At 48.3% G+C, this 20,439-nt stretch overlaps 1 protein-coding gene across 1 annotated transcript in view; it reads left to right on the top strand.

Annotated features, from left to right (window-relative positions):
- RELCH (RAB11 binding and LisH domain, coiled-coil and HEAT repeat containing) overlaps nucleotides 1–20,439 on the top strand; it is an 83,351-nt gene that overhangs the window by 35,564 nt on the left and 27,348 nt on the right. The window contains exons 12-17 of the mRNA XM_039910593.1: nucleotides 13,259–13,371; nucleotides 14,376–14,466; nucleotides 15,760–15,831; nucleotides 16,987–17,127; nucleotides 17,320–17,484; nucleotides 18,891–19,038. Coding sequence (XP_039766527.1) covers nucleotides 13,259–13,371; nucleotides 14,376–14,466; nucleotides 15,760–15,831; nucleotides 16,987–17,127; nucleotides 17,320–17,484; nucleotides 18,891–19,038 — 730 coding nt within the window. The remainder of the gene's footprint in view (nucleotides 1–13,258; nucleotides 13,372–14,375; nucleotides 14,467–15,759; nucleotides 15,832–16,986; nucleotides 17,128–17,319; nucleotides 17,485–18,890; nucleotides 19,039–20,439) is intronic.

Raw genomic sequence — 20,439 nt, 5'->3', positions numbered from 1 at the left:
GTGTTGTATTTTGTGAAAGTCTGTTACTTGCAATCATGTTCTTACTTTTGTGCATGCGTCTCTGCTCCTAGAGAATGGTTTCCCACCTGTGTCAGGTGAGTTATGTAAAACTGCATGGTATCCACACCTTCCTTACTCGGCTTAAGACCTCATTAGCTTTTGCAGCATTAACTCTTACTGTAGGTCCATCTGTGTGCCGTAAGCCACCTTTTACGTCGTGTCAGCTAACGTTTATCATATTTTATATGAGCTACTTGTATCCAAAAATTTGAAATCGTTTTATCTATTGGAAAAATAACCAGAATTAATCGTAGTGTTGCCTGAAAGTTCCCTGAGTATTTTATTAGCGTGTCTGTTTTAAGACCCGTTTAGTGAGAAAATAGAGCAGTAGAATAGTCTATTGTTTATATAGCTGAGATAATAAACTCTTTTCTTCTTTACATTTAACCCAAAAGTGGAAGGTATCTCAAGCATTCCGAGTTGCGATTACATCTCTAAAATGTTTCCATTTGCTGTAAATTCAACTCTTTTTTTATATATATATATTTGTGTAGTCTGTTTCCAGCTTTAAAAAGCTGAAAGAAATAGTGCCACTCTAACTCCAAATTAGTTGGACCTAGGACTGCAGAAAATTTGAATGTGAAAATAGGAGGAATCTTCCTTTGAAAGTTTGCTGCCAACTCAGCTTTCATCATGTTTTAAAAATTCTGCTCTGAGATGTTTTCAAAATAAAACTTGAGTAAAATCACGGGTCATACCTAACATAGATAACGGCATCCCATTGCTGGTCACACTTTTCTAGGGGACCTACAGTATGTGAAGTACATAATGCATTTGGCATAAATCCATTTAAGGCTTTTTCAACCAACTCCCTGGTGCCCAGAAATTTGTACTGATCCTCAATACTTTAAACGCACCAACTTCCATATATCTTTGGCATCTCTGGAGAGTGAATCTAAAGTTAACTATTTCTGTTTCGAGGGTGCTTGCTAAGCAGTAAGTTCCGAAAATGTTTTTAAAGAATAACGGATCAGTCTTAATTTCCAGTTGTTTTGCAGTTCTGCCTGGCAGAATGGTTCTTGAGTTAATTTTCCTTTCATAGCTTGTTACCATTCGCACACTGTATTAATGTTTGGCGATTCAATCTACTCTTTTATTCTTTTTTAAAAAAAACCTAAAGAAAAATCTGTGGATAAGATTTTGGCAATTTTGCTTTTCCTCAGTTTTAAGACATATGCCAGTGAAGTTGATTGATTGAACTGCATGAAGGCCGTAAATATTATGAGGTTTCTGTTCAGATGCTTAGGTTAATTTTTCACAAAATCCTATTTGAGAAGTTGCTTGATTGTTTCCTTGCTTGAGTTATTTCTGAATTTTAAAAGCAAAAACCGTGCACCTGGCTTTCTGAACAGTTGGTGAACTTTTTCAGTCTAGCATAGATTATTGGTTTTCTTGAACCCTATCAAAAATTTCCAAATGATTACGGTGTAAGAAATAACATTTCTGTGGCCTTTAGGTGTTTGGAAGTATGGAGGAGAGTGTTGTATTCTTGAATGTTTTGAACTGTACTTTGGGGGAAAGACTTTTTTAAATTAACCCTGGCAGTTAAAAGCGTTGCACCTGTTCATTTTTCTGGGCCCCCTCCCAAACCGGGGCTTTCTAATAGAGTGGAGACGGAGGTTCAGACTTCCCTTCAGGGAGCTGCTTGCTCTGCGCGCAGTTAAGCGCTCACTAAATACCATTCATTGTTGTTTGTAGGTGTCACCGTCGGCAGGAATTTTGCTTTTGGACTTTATTTCCCAGAACCACACCAGTGTATTTAGTCTGAGCCATCAGCGTTCTTTAAGGTCAGATGGGCCACTGCAGAATTTTCCCCTGGCACTAGGGTGCCTATCCAGGAGGAGCCTGTGCCAACTGTTAGGAGAAGAGTGCGAGTGATGAAGGAGTAGGCACACCCAACGGGGCCATCCTGGGCCTAGGAGGTTCGGGGAGTTGCTCACAGGCCTCCAGAGCCACGGTCTTTACGTTTGCAGTCCTAAAAAGGCTGAGCCTTCAGCCCAGATGAGGAGGAAATTGTAGGGAGGAGAAATGGCATCTCAACTATCCACTTGTTCGGTTTCCTCTTGCAAGTAAACTTCGTTGGTGGTATGATAGGCAATGGCCAGGCTGTCCTGGCCCTGATAGTAGTAACAGTAAATATGGTATTTGTTAAGCAGTTACTCTGTGCTAAGCACTTTGCCAAGTGGCAGGGCATATTATACAGGATAATCAGGGCAGGTGCTTTTCTCATCCTATGTGGAACTCCAAGTGTGAGGTGGGAGGGACCATAGGTATTGAATCCCCATTTTGCCAAATGAGGAAACTGAGGCCCAAAGAAGTTTAGTGACTTTCCAGAGTCACTAACCTGACTCTCGGGCCCATGCTTCCTCCACTAGACCTCACTCTCTCTTCTCCAGCTTTTGGTCACGGCAGCCCTAGGGGGTCAGAAGAGAATCAGGGATGGTCTACTTTTCCTTGCATTCCCGGTAGGGTTGTAACCTTCTCGAGGGTGGGGATCTTGTCTGCCTGCTTTTTTGTACTCTCCCAAACGCTTAGGACCATGCTCTGCACACAGGAAGTGCTCGATAAATGCTGTTGATTTATTCGCTAAAGGACAGACTGATGATATCACCGTTAACTGGGACAGCATCCTTTTGGGATGAGTTTCTAGACCACTCAAATGCCAGATTGGATCGCCATAGAGCCCACCTCCAAGCAAGAACGTTCAGTGACTTAAAGAGGCAAAACTGTCCCATTCCCAGAATTGCTCAGTGGAAGAAAAAATATTGAAAGAACAGTAGGATTTGTTGGCAAAAGTAACATGTGATCCGCAGTCACTATAAACTAGGAGAGCAAGATCGGGGTAGGGAAGGTGGGGAAGCAAGCAATAGGGTTCCGAGGACTGACTGACAAACCAACATAATTGCAAAAATACTGAAATGGGCTCCCAGACAGACCGAAGACTTGCTGTCCTAGATTTTTTCTTTCCAAAAAATTCCCCTATCTTCTCTGCAGAATTTTTATTTGGCCCTAAATCAGTCTAATGGTGTCCAAGTGCACTTTGTTTCTTGCTCCTAGAAAAACTACTTTTCTCATTTTGACTAATTGAGCACTGAAAGACTTGGTCTATGGTGGAGAATTCATTTTCTAGAATAAAGTCTTCCAATTCACTCTCCGTATCCCAGATGAAACGCCTGATTCACTTTGATCGGTTATTTTGGCATCGTTCAGTTCGTGAGAGAACTTAATTTGCTTGTTATGCACTTACAGTGTGGGGGTGTAAAATGAGAGCCACTGATTTTCTACTGCAGCGTGCATAGTGACCTTAAACTGTGCCTGGAGCACACAGTAGGGATGTACATTCTCTGCGTCTGACCGGGAGCCAGCTGGGTGCAGGCTAAAATAGCTTTCCGCCCCCCTGTAGTCGGATCAGTGGCCTAGGGAAGGGAGAGGGTCATTTCCATTCATTCATTCAATAGTAATAATGTTGGTATTTGTTAAGCGCTTACTATGTGCCGAGCATTGTTCTAAGTGCTGGGGTAGACACAGGGGAATCAGGTTGTCCCACGTGGGGCTCACAGTCTTAATCCCCATTTTACAGATGAGGTAACTGAGGCACCGAGAAGTTAAGTGACTTGCCCAAAGTCACACAGCTGACAAGTGGTAGAGCCGGGGTTCAAACCCATGACCTCTGACTCCAAAGCCCGTGCTCTTTCCAGTGAGCCACGCTGCTTCTCAATACTGCTTCAATAGTATTTATTGAGCGCTTACTATGTGCAGAGCACTGTACTAAGCGCTTGGAATGTACAAATCGGCAACAGATAGAGACAGTCCCTGCCCATTGATGGGCTTACAGTCTAATCGGGGGAGACAGACAAAAACAATAGAAATAAATAGAATCAAGGGGATGAACATCTCATTAAAACAATAGCAATTAATAGAGCAATAAATAGCAATAGTAATAAATTGAGCCCCCCCCCCCTTCAATCCCCACCAGTACTGAAAATGGGGCCTTGTCTCTAGGTGATGCCGAACCACGAGCTCAGGGTTGGGGGTGGGGCCCTAGTTCCAATGCTCAGGGTGGAGGGAGCCTTCAGAAGGACCCTCCTTGAGTCCCTACAGAATTGTGAGCGGAGCTCTGCCATCATACGGGTCCTGTACAGCCCTGATTGAAGAAGGGAGGGAGAGAGGATGGGTGAAATGTGCTCCCCCCCCCCTCCAGTACAGGGACTAAGAGGACCAGGGGAAAGCCTAGTTCCATCTCTGAGCCATTCACAGGGGACCAGTCCCCCCTGCAACTCCAGACCCCGGCCTAGATTCAGACAAAAGAAGCTTCCCTGTAGCCTCATCCGGCTGGGCCTTTCTACATCTGTAGCAGCCAACATAGGAGATGGAGTGAATATCAAGTCCTGATGTACAGAGTTCATTTTGAGATCATGGGATTAGACTTTAACATGCCTGAAGTTAGAAGAAAGCTATAGAAGCCACGTAGGGCGTGTACTAATTATCGTGGGTTTGAATTTCAGTGCTTCCAGAAAAACCTGTGGCTAGTGGATGGTAGCACGGAGGCCAGCGGTACACACGAGATCAGTGTGGCTCAGTGGAAAGAGCACGGGCTTGGGAGTCAGAGGTCATGGGTCCAAATTCCGGCTCTGCCACTTGTCAGCTGTGTGACTGTGGGCCAGTCATTTGACTTCTCTGTGCCTCAGTTACCTCAAATGTAAAATGGGGATTAAGACTATGAGCCTCACGTGGGACAACCTGATGACCCTGTATCTACCCCAGCGCTTAGAACAGTGTTCTGCACATAGTAAGCACTTAAATCCCAGAATTATCATTATTATTATTATTATTATCATTATCAGTGTTCAACGAATGTCAGTGGAGATTAGAAGGCAGCCTACCCTTTTCAATTGATTGTAGAAGCACAAAATTTAGGAAACGATGTCGTGCTGCTCTTTACTTTTTTTTTCGTCCTTTTGAAAGGAACCTTATCCACCCCCAGAGGGCAGCAGAAGTATCGAGATAGATTTTCATCCTCAATTTTTTGCTTCAGTAGTTTATATATTCCATCATTATTCAGCTGCAGCAACTAAAAAACGAAAACTTGTGACTAACCTTCTAGTGGAGTGTGATGGAGCTGTTGAAAATATTCCACGCACCTCTTAATTTGAAAAGAAGTTTTGGGGAAAATTCATTTCGTAAAGGTCCATTCTCAGAACAAAGCTACGTTTGTAATTTTTAATTCTTAGAAGAATCCCTGCTGCATATGACGAGGGGAATATCAAAGAATTGCATCATTAAAAAGTAAGCATTTCTAAAGAACTCTTGTTTTGTTCAGTTAGATGGATTCAAACAGCGATCAAAGCTCACTGCTTCAGTTTAAGAAAAACAGATTCACCCCCAAATGGGTGATAAACACAAAGAAGAGATTTCTGGCTCTCCAGGGAGTAGAGCAGAGATGAATGTATTCGGAGTGCTGTGAAATTTAGTAGAAAAATCCTGAACCATCCTTGAGAAGCGGTGCCATTCATCTCCTCTACTGACTTCTGGATTACCAGCAATCCCAAAGTACCAAGCCAAGGGTCTTTCTTTGGGACTTGGGCCTCTGTCTCAATTCCTAGGGTTTAGTCAGCTCTGTAACCCAGAACAATAGCTTATTGTCCTCTGTCCCAGTACCCTCGCCAATCACTGACTTCCCTTTCTTCTGTTTGGGGAGATGTGAAGCAGGGTGTATGCAAGCTATCTTCCCTTCTATCATACGCCCCTCCACTCCCCTCCAGGAAATCGCACCCTTTTCGAAGGACCGATTCCCAAAAGTCCTCTTTGCTTTGGGGCACGAACCAAGCACCGGGCTTGGAGATCCACTTGGAATCACCCTCCATATGCCCCTTTTATTCTTCTTATTATTTTGATTATTACTATTATTGTATTAGGCATATAATTCTTATTATGGTATTTTTTAAGCACTTACTATGTGCCAGGCACCGTATTAAGTGCTGGGGTGGACACAAGCAAATCAGGTTGGACACAGTCCCTGTCCCAAATGGAGCTCACGGTCTCAGTCCCCATTTTACAGATGAGGGGAATGAGGCATAGTGAAGTGACTTGCCCAAGGTCACATAGCAGACAAGTGGTGGAGCGGGGATTAGAACCCAGGACCATCTTGCTCCCAAGCCTGTGCTCTATCCACTACGTCATGCTGCCTCTCCTGTATCGAAGTACTGAGAACAGTTCAGGTTAATGAGGTCAGACACAGCCCCTGGCCCACGTGGGCCTTACAATGTAAATAGGAGGAAGACTAGGCGTTGAATCTCCGTTTTACAGATGAGGAACCTGAGGCCCAGAGAAGTTAAGTGGCTTGCCCAAGGTCACCCAGCAGGCAACTAGCAGAGACGGGATTAGAACCCAGAACCTTCGACTACGCTTTCCACCAGGCCGCGCTGCTCCTCTGTTTGTCCCAAAACGAGTCTGGGCTTAAAACAAACTCCTCCTCTCTTAACAGTTCCATCCCGGGCTGCAGATGGGCCTCGGGTTCAGGGCAGGAAAGGCATTTCCAGGTCTGGGGCTTCCTTCGCAGGCCAACTGGGGCGACGTGATTTCGGGGACCCCGAGCTCCCGGGGTCCCTCCCTCAGACAGTGGCCTCAGAGCTTCGGATGGGGTTACGAGTGAGAAAGTCGGCCACACGAGCAAGCGTGGGCTCTGGCCCGCCGAGACGTGCGGGAAAAATCGGTGCCGTTTCCCACCCCTCCGAAGCACCCAGAGCCATGAGTAACCGAAGGTGATAATGGTAATCGCCAAACTTGTGTATTTTATGTGAACAGGCAGGTCGGCACCCCATCCCACGCTCCATACGTGACTACGGGATGACTCCATTATGGCTCCATAATGACTGCGGGAGCGGCAGTGGATCTCGGAACCTGGACCTTACCTGGCCGGCCGATCCAGTATAATCCCGGGCACCCTGAGCCGCCCTGCACAGGACCAAGCCAACGGGCCTCTGCCTCCAGTGGTACCCTCTTCAGCCCCCCCACGTTCCTTTCCCGTGGGCATCGTAGAGCTCCGTTTCACTGCATGAGGCCAGCAGAGCCGGGGAGTCTCGCTCTCTTCACTGAGAAGAGTTTCGACCTCCTTTCGTGAAGGGTCCCGGTGACATTTCAGAAACCTGGCTACCAGGAAAATTGACTTTGCAGCTTTAAGCCCGGCCTCTGTCTCTTCAGGATTCCTTCGCCCTCTCTGCACGGGCGTCTTGAGTGTTGAATGCCTCTAGCTCAGAATCATTAGGGATTCCACCCACTTGGCCTCAGTAGTGTTTCCCCAGGCAGCCCTTCAGGCTGGAGTATTTGCCAGTCGACTCATCCAGAGCTCATCCCAACTTTCCAACTCCATTTAAACCTCTGCTCTTCCGCTCTGCGTCCAAATCTCTCTTGTCCGGATCTCTCTCTTTCTCTCTCTGCCTCCTTTTGCTTCCATCTGGAAATGACCCCCGCCAGCAAAAAGAATAAGCAGGATATGGACACTGGCCCCAGCTCCACTGTTTAATGAGTTAATTTAAAAGCTGCATCAGAGAGGAAGAGATATTCCGCACGGTGTGCGCTAGCCTTCTTCCACTTCATCAAAGATGTTTATCCTACCAGTACTCTACACTCAACGTCAAGAGGAAACTAAGTTTCTACTTGGGCTGAGCCTAAAATTTCCACCTGGAAGACAAACGTGCATATCTTTCCGTCCCCTTTACTGGAACGAGCAGACCCCGGGACCCAACGTTCCCTAGGAGCGAGCGGGCTTAAATCCCTGGGGGCCGATCGAGCAGCCCCAGGGGGCCACGGGTGGATTTCCAGAGCAGCCGTCCTGGAGGAAAGCCAGCCTTCTTGCCGCTAGAGCCACCTCCGGGATGCAGCTTTCCGTGGGAATGGGGAGATCAGTCATTTTGAGCCAGTGGGAGAGCCTCTGGAGATCCCCCTCCTGCATTGCCATTCTTTGATTATGCAAATAATTGATTCCTTTAGAAGTGAGGGGGTCACCTCGTATTCTTTTGGATGTCGACATCATCCAGGAAATGAAAGTCAAACAGAACCTAAAGTCTTTCCTGCAACTAAAAGGGACTTTTTAGTTTGCTTTTCCTTTTTCACGGATAGCATCGAAGAGATTCTGTGACCTGGGGCTTTTGCTTTTTCAAAGGACAGATTTCATAATTAGCCCAGAAGCTAAAGATTTACTTAGCTTTTGTCTTCGGGTTTGCAGAATTTCATGATGCGTACGCTCCATTTACGATATAAAAGGTAGTTGGAAATTCTTGACTTGGCCAGTTACCTCCATTACTTTAAGAGTGTTTAAATATTTTCTTCCTCAAACTAAAAGCAAGATGACCGACCTGATGACCGACCCTATATGGCTTTATATTATGAATTCTGAATCATTTAAAGGGCACCGAGAGTCTGACTGCTGTAGATATGAAAGACGATTGATTGCTGAAAATGTGCTACTTTCAGCTGGTGGCGTTAGATTCTTTTGGTCAGTTTTTCCATCTGACAGTTGGATAATATATATATATAGTTGTCCTTCGAATCCAAAGTAGATTCATTTATTCAGTCGTATTTATTGAGCCTACTGTGTGCAGAACACCATACTGAGTGCTTGGAAAGTACAGTTCAACAACCAAGAGAGGCAAACCCTACCCGCAGCGGGCTCACAGTCTGGGCAGGGGGTGGGAGACAGACATCAAAACAAGTAAACGGGCATCAGTAGTATCAATATAATAAATACAATTATAGATATATGTACACATCAGAACAAGTGAACAGGCATTAATATAAATAAGTAGAATTATAGATATGTACATATATACACAAGTGCTCTGGGGCAGAGAGGAGGGGTAGAGCAAAGGGGGTGAGCTGGGGTGATGGGGAGGGGAAGGGGAGCTGAGGAAAAGGGGGGCTTAGTCTGGGAAGGCCTCCTGAAGGTGAGCCTTTAGTAGGGCTTTGAAGGGGGCGGGCGGAGTGTGAAGTAGATGATATTGGTGAAATTCACCTAAGAGTGTGATGAAGGGTGGCCTGGGGACTGAAAAGGGAATGCAGAGCCCTCAGCCCCAGCCACTTGTGATGAGACATACTTCTAGATTTCTTTCCCTTCTCTGTGCAGGTTCTGGTTTTCTTGGATCTTATATATATACATATGGTATTTGTTAAGTGTTCATTATATGTCAGGCACTGTACTAAGCACTGGGGTAGATACAAGATAATCGAGTTGGACATGATCCCTGTCCCACATAGGGCTCAGTCTTTATCCCTATATTATAAACGAGGTAACTGAGGCTCAGAGAAATTGTGACTCACCCAAGGCCATACATCAGACAGGTGGCGGTGCCAGGAGTAGAACCCAGGTCCTTCTGTCCGACACTCAGGCCGGCATTCTTTCCACAAGGCTAAGCTGATTGGGTTCAACCTCTTTGGGGTCGGGAAGTGGTGCTCCATTTTGGTGATCACAGCTGCTCCTAGGTGAGAGGTTACGACAGTGTTATTTTCCCCCATTCCCTGCTACTGTGCACGCTTCCGTTCCCTTCAGACGTCATAGTCTCCCATTTACTCCCACACCTCGCTTCTTTTTTTCCTTCCTCCGAAGTAAATGAGCAGCCCTCGTTACAGTGTGTCATGTCATTCCACTTCAATCCTTTCCTCACCCCACAACGCTGCTCCATGTTCCAGTGAGTTGGACAAGCCCATCCTTGCAGTTCCGGTCCTCTTTGGGGGAAACGCTTTCCCAGACCATTTTTGTTTGCCTCTAAAGGTGGAGCTTCCAAAACACAGTGGCTCATACGTGCTTGTTCTGTGGGATCCATGAAGTGCAAAATTTGATCCAAGATCAAGTATGCGACATGAGCCTGGTTGTAGCGAAGTAGGGCTCGAGTTAAGAATGCCAGATCAGAGAACTCTGAAATACAGAGGGTTCTTTTCTCCTCTTCTTCACAGAAGTGATATTGGGGCCCTCGGGGAAGGCCAGGCTCAGCAGGTCCTGCCCCTGATGCTGAATTTTGCCCAAGAGGGCAAAATATTCACTTGAAAGCCTGACTTCTAAGGTCCTGTCTCTCTCAGTGGCCCCCGAAACCGAAAGGAATTCTTCCGGTATTTGGGTTCAACCTTTTAAATGGCCAATATGGAGAGTGAAAATAATCAGCCGGTCGATATCCATCACTCTGCATTACCTTCCAGTCTTTTCTCAAAGAGTATTTGTAGATGCTTAATGGTACTTCTAATGTTAAAAGTATTAACAATAAAACTTGGAAATTCTGCTCCTTTGTTTCTAAAATGGCTTTGGGAAATCTAAACTGCCTTTGTCCACCAAAGTTTGAAGGCACACCCTCAGCCTGGAATAATCCTGACATTTAATACCTTTTGTGTATTAAACACTTCACCTAGTCCTGGGATAGATGCAAGATAATCAGATTTGACCCACTCCCACGTGTGGCTCACAGTCCAAGAGGGAGAGGAAGTAGGGAGCTTATCCCCATTTTGCGGATGAGGAAACTGAATCACAGAGAGGTTGTGAGTTGCCCATGGTCATAGAGCAGACTAAGAGTGGCAAAGCTGGATTAAAACTCTGGGGTCCTGATTCCTAGTCCTGTCCACGAGACCACACTGCCTCCCTGTATTTCACTGAACAGGTTTAAAGTATTTAGGTGTCCAGAAAAGGGACTCCTATCCGCTTCCTCTGGGAATGTGTGCCTCATTTTAAGGAGGCAGCAACTTCAAGGAGAAGCTACCTTCTGCTGCTGTGGGTCACCTCTTTGGGGCTCTGTTTAAGTTTTAAATAGTGGTTTGATTCCCCAGAGATATTCCAACCTCAGATAGACTCCTGGCCATCAGCTTCCAAGTTCCGCCCCAGCTGCTTCCCTCTTAGCAGTAGTGGGCAGCTGTATCTTAGTGCGCCTTGTTTACTCCCCTGCAGCTATCCCCCTCACTTTATCTCACTCGTGACTCTCCCCTCTCCAACCCCCCAAACACCCTTTCCCTGGCTGGAGTGCCTTCCCGCCACTGCTCTGGCAAACCGGTCCGTCCCGGTCATCATCCCCAGAATGCAGTCTACCACTCATCCTCCCCCTCCCTGGCCCCGAGCCCCCTTAGCATTCCTAAATGAGTCTATTTATAAATCAGTCGTATTTATTCAACGCTTATCGTGTGCAGCGCACTGTACTAAGGACTTGGGAGACTACAATATAACAATGTAACGTTCCCTGTCCATAATGAGCTTACAGTCCATGTCTCTCTTACCCCTTGTATCTTTGATAGTTTGTCTGCCTGTCCTCTTCGTTAGACATTTAGCTCTCTGAGAACAAGAACTGCTTCTTTTACTGAGAAGCAGCATGACCTTGTGGAAAGAACACAGACCTGGGAGTCAGAGGGCCTGGTTTCTAATCCCAGCTCCACCGGTTGTCTGCTGAGTGACCTTGAGCAAGTCACTTAGCTTCTCGGTGCCTCAGTCCCCTCATCTGTAAAATGGGGATTAAGAGTATGAGCCCCATGTGGGACAGAGACCGTGTCCAATCCGATGATCTTGTGTCTACCCCAGTGCTTAAAACAGTGCCTGGCATATATTAAGTGATTGACAAATGCCATTTTTTAAATTAGAAAAATCATTACCGTGGTATTAAACGTTTACCGTGTGCCGAGCACCACACTAAATGTTGGGCTGGATACACTTAGGTAGCCTGAAGGCAATCCTGGTGAAAAACTGACTTCTTTTTTGGATTACTTCATTGGGACCAATGAAGTCTCTGAGTCTTATGAGCATGGGCAGGAGAGGGAGAGGAGGCCGAAAAGAGCAATTGTCTTGGACCCCGTGCCGGGGAGGCCCCAGTTCAGCTCAGTTGTCAGTCAGTAGTATTTATTGATCATTCACTGTGTGCAGAGCAGTGTACTCAGTGCTTGGGAGAGAATAATAGAGTCAGTACACAGGATTCCCGCCCTCAAGGAGCTTACAGTCAAGCAGAGAAGGCGGGCACTAAAAGAAATTCAAGTTAGGGAGAAGCAGCGAAAATAGGACCAGAAGTACTAGGGGGCTGGGTGAGGGTATCTAAGTTTAGGACTCAGCATTCTGGGGTCGGGCAGCCCGGTTGGAGAGAAGCAATAGGGAATGAGGGAAAGGGCTCCAAAGGGGAAGCCACTGAGGCTACCACTGCTGCCCAGTACACGGCTACCATGACTCCTGCTTGCAGGGGGCTTTCTTCTACCCCTCCCCCAAAAGCCCCCTCTCTTCTTTGAAGAAACCTCCTACGGCCGGCCGACACAGGTAGGTGGCTTGCAGGGAAGACCACCCTCCCCTCCCCCCACCCCCCGCCCCAGGGTGGGAGCTCCCAAGAGGAGGTTGGGTGGGGGAGGTGGAGAATGTCTGCCCCAAGCCAAATCTTGATTCCTTGAATGCCATTAGTTGCCATGGAGCATTTCTCTCTCCTCACACCCGCTTGCTTTTGGGACATTTGACTTCTAATGGAACTCAGGGAGGTTCCAAATCTGATGGTCTTTTATTCCCCTTCAAATACCTCTCATCACCTTAATTGACTGTGGCAGCTTATCAGGTGAACTAGAGAGTGACAGAAAACTTGGAACTTTAAACTTGATAGGCTAATTCTTCAAGGAACAGAAGAGGGACATTTTATCTATTGAATCTTTGACTTGAATTGCTCAAGTTGGACTCCCAGAGATACTCCACTTGTTAAAGCCGTGAAGTTTGTCAAGTATGAGACACCAAAGTGTTTCATTCCTTTTGGAATTCGTACGTTGCTTCCGGATGATCCGACATCCTTGTGAAAGACGTCACCTTCAAGCAGTTGTCTGTCGTCTGTTTCTGTCTTTGCCTAGTTATCTAGCTAGTTCTGTGTCTGTCTTCCCCGCAAAACTGTGGGTGTAACCCGCCTGGGGGCCAAGGCACTGCTTGGCTCGGGAGAAGATGTTCACAAGTGGCCCCAGGAGCTCCATCCCGCGGGGAGGGAGAGAGGAAAGGGCGGCCTCCAGCCAGCCTGTTGGAATAGAGCGCGTTTCCGAGGTCTTAGAGGTTCCGAGAGAGCGGCTGCCGGGTACGCTGTAAATTGGTCCGCGCTCTGACGTGGGCCTCCGCTCCTCCTCATGACACTTTTCTGTTTGGGGTTTTCTGCAAAGCATTTTTTACTTTGATTTTTATCTCCTCTCGCTCCCCTCTCCTCCGCCCCATCTCCAATTTCTCTAGGAATTGATCCCGCTCATCCTGTGTACGGCCTGCCTCCATCCTGAGCCCAAGGAGAGGGATCAGCTCCTGCACATCCTGTTCAATTTGATCAAGCGGCCAGATGACGAACAGAGGTGTGTGCCAGACCCCTGAGTAAAGAGCGGCTCGGACCCGTTGATGCCCTCATCCCTTCGTTTCGTGGAGGGATTTGGGTTTTAACGCGATTGATCTGTTTTTATTCTTTATCAGTGGTAACTTTCACATTATCTCTGATGATAATTATGATTCTTGTTAGGTGCTTACTGTGTGCCAAGCACCATTCTAAGCGCTGGGATAGATACCAGTTAATCGGGTTGGACACAGTCCCTGCCCCACGTGGGGCTCACGGTCTTAGTCTCCATTTTACAGATGAGGTAACTGAGGCCCAGAGAAGTGAAGTGACTCACTCAAGGTCACACAGCAGACAAGCGGTGGAGCCGGGATTAGAACCCACGTCCTTCTGACTCTCTGGGACTTTCCATTTGTTCTGTGTTGGTTTTATAATTCCCCAAATGCATTACGGCCCATCAGACTAGTCTAGTCTTTCGGTTCCCTTTTTCTTGAAAGCCAACTGAAATATGCTAAGGATTTAAGCAAATATTTAGGAAACTGCATCATCAGAAAACTGGCAGGTTAAGGTGGTAAGTGCAATGTAAGAACCAACTTTTTTTAAGGACTGCATCCTAACAGGATTCCTCAGTTCACTCCGATTGGTGTCGATGACATCGTCGTCCTTAAAAACCATGAATGAAACCCCACTCCTCCTCGGAGATAGAGATAGAGAAATGACAAAAGGAAAGTAAGAATTCAGATTCTTCAAAATGGTGATAACCTTACTCGCCATTTATTTGCTACGGGCAAGCCCACATCTGTTCTGGCCATCCCTTGGTGTAACCCTGTACCATCTGATTTAAGAAATGCAGTGCCCACCCCAGATGAGTAAAACATAGGGCAGCGTTCCCCATTCATACCAGAACAGTACTGGGGAAGTGATTACTGTGACTCTGAATGCCCTTAACCCGAGGGGTTCATCCGGCTGAAAAGGGAGCGGGGCCTGTCGATTCTGGTTGTGTTGAGCTAGAGGTCATTTGTCTTCCAGACAGATGATACTGACCGGTTGTGTGGCATTTGCCCGTCACGTTGGACCAACTCGCGTAGAAGCTGAGCTCCTACCACAGTGCTGGGAACAGGTAAGTAGCTCAGCCAAGCGTCTCCTTAGCAACGAGCGGACCTGGCATGCCATCTTCTTATCGGACTTTGCAAAAAGAATCGTCACAAATAGCCGTCTCCAAGATTTCCCATCCCTGGGGGGGGGGGGGGGGGGGGGGCCGCTTTTAAATTGGAGAGTGTCCCCGTCACGTGAGAAGCGCCGTCTTCAAGACGACTGGGACGTGCTGTTGGGCTCCCGGTGTGAGGACTCCATCAGGCCGCCTCGCTCCCGCTCACCTGGAACGATGTCGTTGCCAGCCGGGGGTGCCTAGGAACCGACGCGAAGCGAGAGGCATTTTGGGTTTCCATCTGTGGGCGCCTCTTGGAGCACCAGTATATTCTAGTTCGGGAGCCAGGCGAAAAACACCAGTCAGTCAACCCTCTGTAGGGAACTGAATGTCACACTTGATGCCAGAGCAGCTTCTGCTTAGAAATCAGTTTTTGTCAGAGGGAAATAAGGCTTGGGTTTTTTCTAATTCTTATTTGTGGTATTTGTTAAGCCCTTCTGTGTGACAGACACTGTGTAATCAGATAATCAGGCCAGATTTTGGCTTTTTTTTGGAATGGTATTTGCTAAGCTCTGACTCTGTGACAGACACTGTATAATCAGATAATTAGGTCAGTCCTGTCCCACATGGTGCTCACAGTCTGAGTGGGAGGGAGAAAAGGCAACTTGGCTCATTCTCTTTTCCTGAGCCTTATTCTCCCCACTTGACACTTTAGGAGGATAAATGCTGTAAATGAAATGCTAAAGGGATTTTTTTTCAGTAGCTCATGCTTTTATTTGTTATAAAAATTATGCAAGACAAAATGACACGTGTGACTTTGTAAATTCTGGTAGGTGATGTGTGTCGGTAAGTGAACGTGAGCCAGGGCATTCAGGTCAGCCTTCCCAGTTACTCAGCCGGAGCCAGGATTTCCTTTGCAGGAGCAGTGCAGCGGCAGAGCCAAAGGCAGGGGGCGGGGGGAAGGAGGAGGAACTTCAGCCATCTTCGTCTTCCTCTCCCCGTGCCGGCTTGGCAGCCCCCAGGGAGCAACACGGGGAGTGGGTTGTGTGCGTGCAACCGTCAGGGGTACTGCCGGGGGCCTGTGGCCAGCTGGGCTCGGGTTTCTCACCCCCACCGATTGCATCCATGCCAGAGAGACCGCTTCCCTCGAGATTTCAGGCAAGGAGAGCGCGTGCCAGAATTCAGCCCCGTTTGACTGCAACATAAAATCTGTTGGTGGAAACTGCTAACGGTGTCTATTCCTTCCTTCTGTCTCTGGCGCTGCAGATCAATCACAAGTACCCAGAACGCCGGCTCCTGGTGGCCGAGTCCTGCGGCGCATTAGCCCCCTACCTGCCGGTGAGCGTCCAAGTCCTTCCGCCGGCCCCTTCCCCGGGCCGGGAGGCCAGCCGGGGCCTGCCGGCTCTGCTCCGCAGCGCTGCCATCCACCAATGGGGGAAAGTTCACAGAACTTGCCCTCCGTTAGCCCCGGGCAACCCCACGATTCTTCTCAGAGTACCTTTTCTTTTGTTTTCCCGAGCAGGGCAGAATTGAGCTCCTGCTGACTGACGTCTCTCTTGCTTTGGGGGTTAAAAACCCACCGTTGAGTCTTTTCAGTCACTCTAACAGATGTATCCCCATCGGTGAAACAGGATGACTGACGATGTTCCCCTTCACCCTAAGGAAGTACACGCTTCGTTTGGGTGGAAATTCGAGGTCCATCTTGCCCGGTTTGGCTATTGCTCAAAACCGTGACTTTTCCTCCTTTAGTGTGCAAAGTCTCCTCCAAATCACAGTACTCAGAGTGAGGAAAGCTCGCTCACATTTTAGCCGTTTGGTCATGAGCGGGTGTCTGCTGGTCTGGTCTGCATAGAGCAGCCAGAGACAGTTCCTTTCTGAGAGTCCTTAGGACCGTGGGGAGGCGAGGTCAGGCAGGGGAGGACGAGGAGGAAGAAAGGTGAACGCGGGTTGTCGGGAGTTGCCGGATGCTCCGAGGCCACTGGAAGTGTGGAAGCTTAAGAGCAACGTTGTGATTTCTCCCTGGCTGCCTTGTCCTTTGAATCAACCCCAGTTCTTCATTATCTTGAGATGATCCCTCATTCCCTCTGTGCCCACCACTACCTAAAGGGGAAAGGAAAAATGCCCACAGGATTTGAAGAGTTCTGTTTGCTTTGAAACCTGTAGTTCGTGCTGGGAGGAATCTGCCCAGGCAGGTGTTTTGGGATACACCGGGTGCCAAAGGCAGTCATGGGTAAACCGGGAGTAGTCACCGTTGCCCCTTTGTGTCCGAGGGCCGCAGTCCTGGGTCCCCTCAGCTGCCCGGCCTCCTGCCGAGGGCCCCGGTTGACTCCGGTCAGCGGCCACATGGACCTGGACGGCCGGTGCGGGACGAGCCGGGGCTGAGGGAATGGCGTCCGGGTGGCGCTCGGGACCACGGGCTGAACACGTGAGACCGGCGTCTCCCCAGCCTTTACCGAGAACAGCGAGGAACGGTGGTCTCTGTTTCCTTTGCAGAAAGAAATCCGGAGCTCCCTGGTCCTGTCCATGCTCCAGCAGATGCTAATGGAAGACAAGGCGGATTTGGTGCGAGAAGCTGTGATTAAAAGCCTGGGCGTTATCATGGGCTACATTGACGATCCAGACAAGTACCAACAGGTATCTTCGTAAGTCTTCCCTGTCAATAGCGTCAGGTGCTTTAGAATAGCTTTTTTCCACATCCAAGAGCCGGAGTTGCTCCCTCTTCAACACCGTGGGATTTTGGGGAGCGGGTTAGAACTGTGGCCGTCGTATGTGGCCGTGCGTCCCGAATGTTTGAGTTGTATGTCAGAAGGTCTCTCCCTTTGGCAGGGTTTTGAGCTGCTCCTCTCAGCGCTGGGTGATCCTTCCGAGAGAGTCGTCAGTGCCACCCACCAGGTGTTCTTGCCCGCCTACGCTGCCTGGACCACTGAACTTGGAAACTTACACTCCCACCTTATTCCTACACTACTAGGCAAGATTGAAAAGCTTCTCAGGGTAGGTGAGATTTCTCCCCTCCTACCGTAGCTACTCGGGGCCCTTGTTCCATTGACAGCGCTCTTCCCCGTGCCCACGGGGTCAGTAAATATAAGTCATAAACCTCCCACGTGTAGTGTTACGTGATCAGCACTTATGTAAATTAACATTGCCCTTTTCACATAGATCAATCAATTAGAGTACTGTCCCAGGCTCATGAGGAATATCTACATCTAATAACTATCTAGTGAAGCAGCGTGGCTCAGTGGAAAGAGCCTGGGCTTGGGAGTCAGAGGCCATGGGTTCGAATACCGGCTCTGCCACTTGTCATCTGTGTGACCGTGGGCAAGTCACTCAACTTCTCTGTGCCTCAGTGACCGCATCTGTAAAATGGGGATGAAGACTGTGAGCCTCACGTCGGACAATCTGATTACCCTGTATCTACCCCATCGCTTAGAACCGTGCTCTGTTCGTAGTAAGCGCTTAACAAATGCCAATTTTGTTATTATTATTGCATCGAGGCTCTTTCGCTTCCAGAAATGCAGTGTAACAGCCAGGAAGAGCAGGGGGAAGGATTCCGAGGAGGGAGAGTTGAGAGTGAGATTCGTTGTGAAGGAAGGCGCTGGAGAAGTGGAGAGTGTGAGCCGGGAAATAGGCGAAGGTTGCCGACAGGTTAAATGTGGAGAGGTGATGGAGAACCCTGAAACCTTTGGTTATGTTTTGAGCTACCCTGATCCTAGCGGTACGAATTCAGAGTTCATTCTGTTACAGCTGTTACATTATCGTTCTACCCCTGCTCCCAGTATTCATAAATCACTTCTGCCTTCTGCCCGCTCCTCACTGTATTAGATGGTCAACTCCGTGAGAGCAAGAGTTTAGTCTCGCTCCTCTTGTACTCGCCCAAGTGTTTCAGTTAAATGAGAGGCCCGAGCAGCTTTTCATCAGCTCCAAGGATCAGTGACATCAGTAATGCTCAATCAAGTTATCAGCGATATTTACGTGGGCAAGGAACGAGACTGCCAACTCTTTCGTTTTGTACTCCCTCTAGGCCCTTGCGGTGCGCAGAGCGTGTGGGAGAGTAGAGTCAGGGGAGGGACGACTGCCTCCCTTTAGGGGCTTACAGTCTAGAGGAGGAACGTACGGTCTAGCGGATGCTCAGCCTTAAGCTGCTCGAAGAGTTTCTACGAGGTTCAGTTACCCTCTGGTTACTCTTAGGTTTGGTCAGCTCAGCAGATACCACTCCCCACCTGTCCCTCGAGAGCAAACATCAAATAAATATAGTGGGCATTTTTCAGTGACTAACATAGTGTCAGTAGAGGCTAGAGATGCTAGAATACTCTGTTGAACAACCAAGTCAAAAGCCTAAGGAAAAACGATAAAGGAATTTCAGCCTTCCACAAGTGAACTTCCACTTCCTTGTGTTCCAGGAAGGAGAGCCCGGGCTGGACGAACACAAACTCCACATGTACCTGTCTGCCTTGCAGTCCCTGATTCCCGCACTCTTTGCTTTGGTGCTCCAGAATGCGCCCTTCTCTGGCAAAGCCAAGCTCCACGGTGACGGACCCCATATAGAAGGTATCGGAGCCCTTCTTTCTGGGAGAGGGTTTGTGCAGAATATTCCTTTGCATTTTTAGGTTAAAACAAAAACTTGCTCTGGGAAAAGTGCAGAAATACAATTAGAATTATAATAATTATGTCATTGGATAAGCACTTTGCTATGGGCCTGGAGTGGATACAAGATAAGTCAGACACAGTCGTAAGAAGGAGAGAGAGCGGGTTCGTATTCCCCATTTTACAGATGAGGAAACTGACGCCCGGAGAACTTGTTGGCTCGCTCAAGGTCCCACAACAGGCAGATGATACAGCTGGGATTAGAACCCAGGTTCCCTGGCACCCAGGCCCTGGCTCTTTCTAGCAAGCCACGCGGCTTCCCGTGAAGAAACATGCCAGCTCTTAAAGTGTAAAAATGAATTGTTGTGTGTGGGTTTTGAAAATGTAAAATTTGCAGGCTCATTTTGGAAGATAAGCCCCTTTTCAGAGACTGTACAAAAGTCTGAGTTGCTTCATTAATTTGGCCTCCCGAGAACTATATTCAGATTCGGAGGCTTCTTCGCATTGGCCTGGCTGGTCATGTAAGACCAGGGATTGCTCTGCCCATATAATTCCCCGCCCCAGAGGGTTAAAGCAGAAACACTCAGGAACCCTGCCGTTGGCAGGTTCAGTGGACAGAGCGTGGATCTGGGAGTCCAGAATCCGCGGCTCGGCTACTAAGGGAACACCTGCTGGGGCTGTGCCATGGGTCGTGAAAGTTTGTGACCGAAGACCCGCCGGCGGGGTTCCGAGAGGCGGATGGGCCCGCCAGAAATCCTGGGCTGACGCGAGTGGTGAAAAGCACATCTGCGGCCCAGTCTAGGTACTAGACCGTAGTCACTTTGGCCGTAAGTGAGCAGGTCCCGCACTTCCCAGGGACTAGGACTTCACTGGGTTGGATGCGTGAGGAGAACAGACACCAAACCGTTTTGCGTAGTAGGCTGAAGATGGGAAGTCAAAAGTCAGGAGGGCAGAATGAGTGGTTTTTTATCGGTGATTCTTGTTGTGGGGTTTTTTTGTAGTACTTTTAAGGGCTTACTCTGTGCCGGGCACGGTACTAAGCGCTGGGATATATACAGGCTAATCGGGCTGGACACAGGCCCTGTCCCACATGAGGCTCACAGCCTTAACCCCCGTTTAACAGGTGAGATAGCCGAGGCGCAGAGAAGCCAAGTGACTTGCCCACAGCAGACGAGCGGTGGAGCCGGGTTTAGAACCCAGGTCCTCTGACACCTGGGCCTGTGCTCTTCCCACTAGGTCGCACTGCTCCCCTGTGTTGTAGGGGTGCAGAAAAACGAGAACCTCAAATAATGCTGTATCCCAGCCAAATATGGGGAAGCCGCTCTGGCAGAAAGAGCAGCGAGGCACTGTGGAATCAAGAAGCCT

Source organism: Ornithorhynchus anatinus, chromosome X3 (assembly GCF_004115215.2).
Source record: "Ornithorhynchus anatinus isolate Pmale09 chromosome X3, mOrnAna1.pri.v4, whole genome shotgun sequence".
Lineage (NCBI taxonomy): Eukaryota > Metazoa > Chordata > Mammalia > Monotremata > Ornithorhynchidae > Ornithorhynchus > Ornithorhynchus anatinus.
This window is presented reverse-complemented; position numbering and strand designations above follow the sequence as displayed.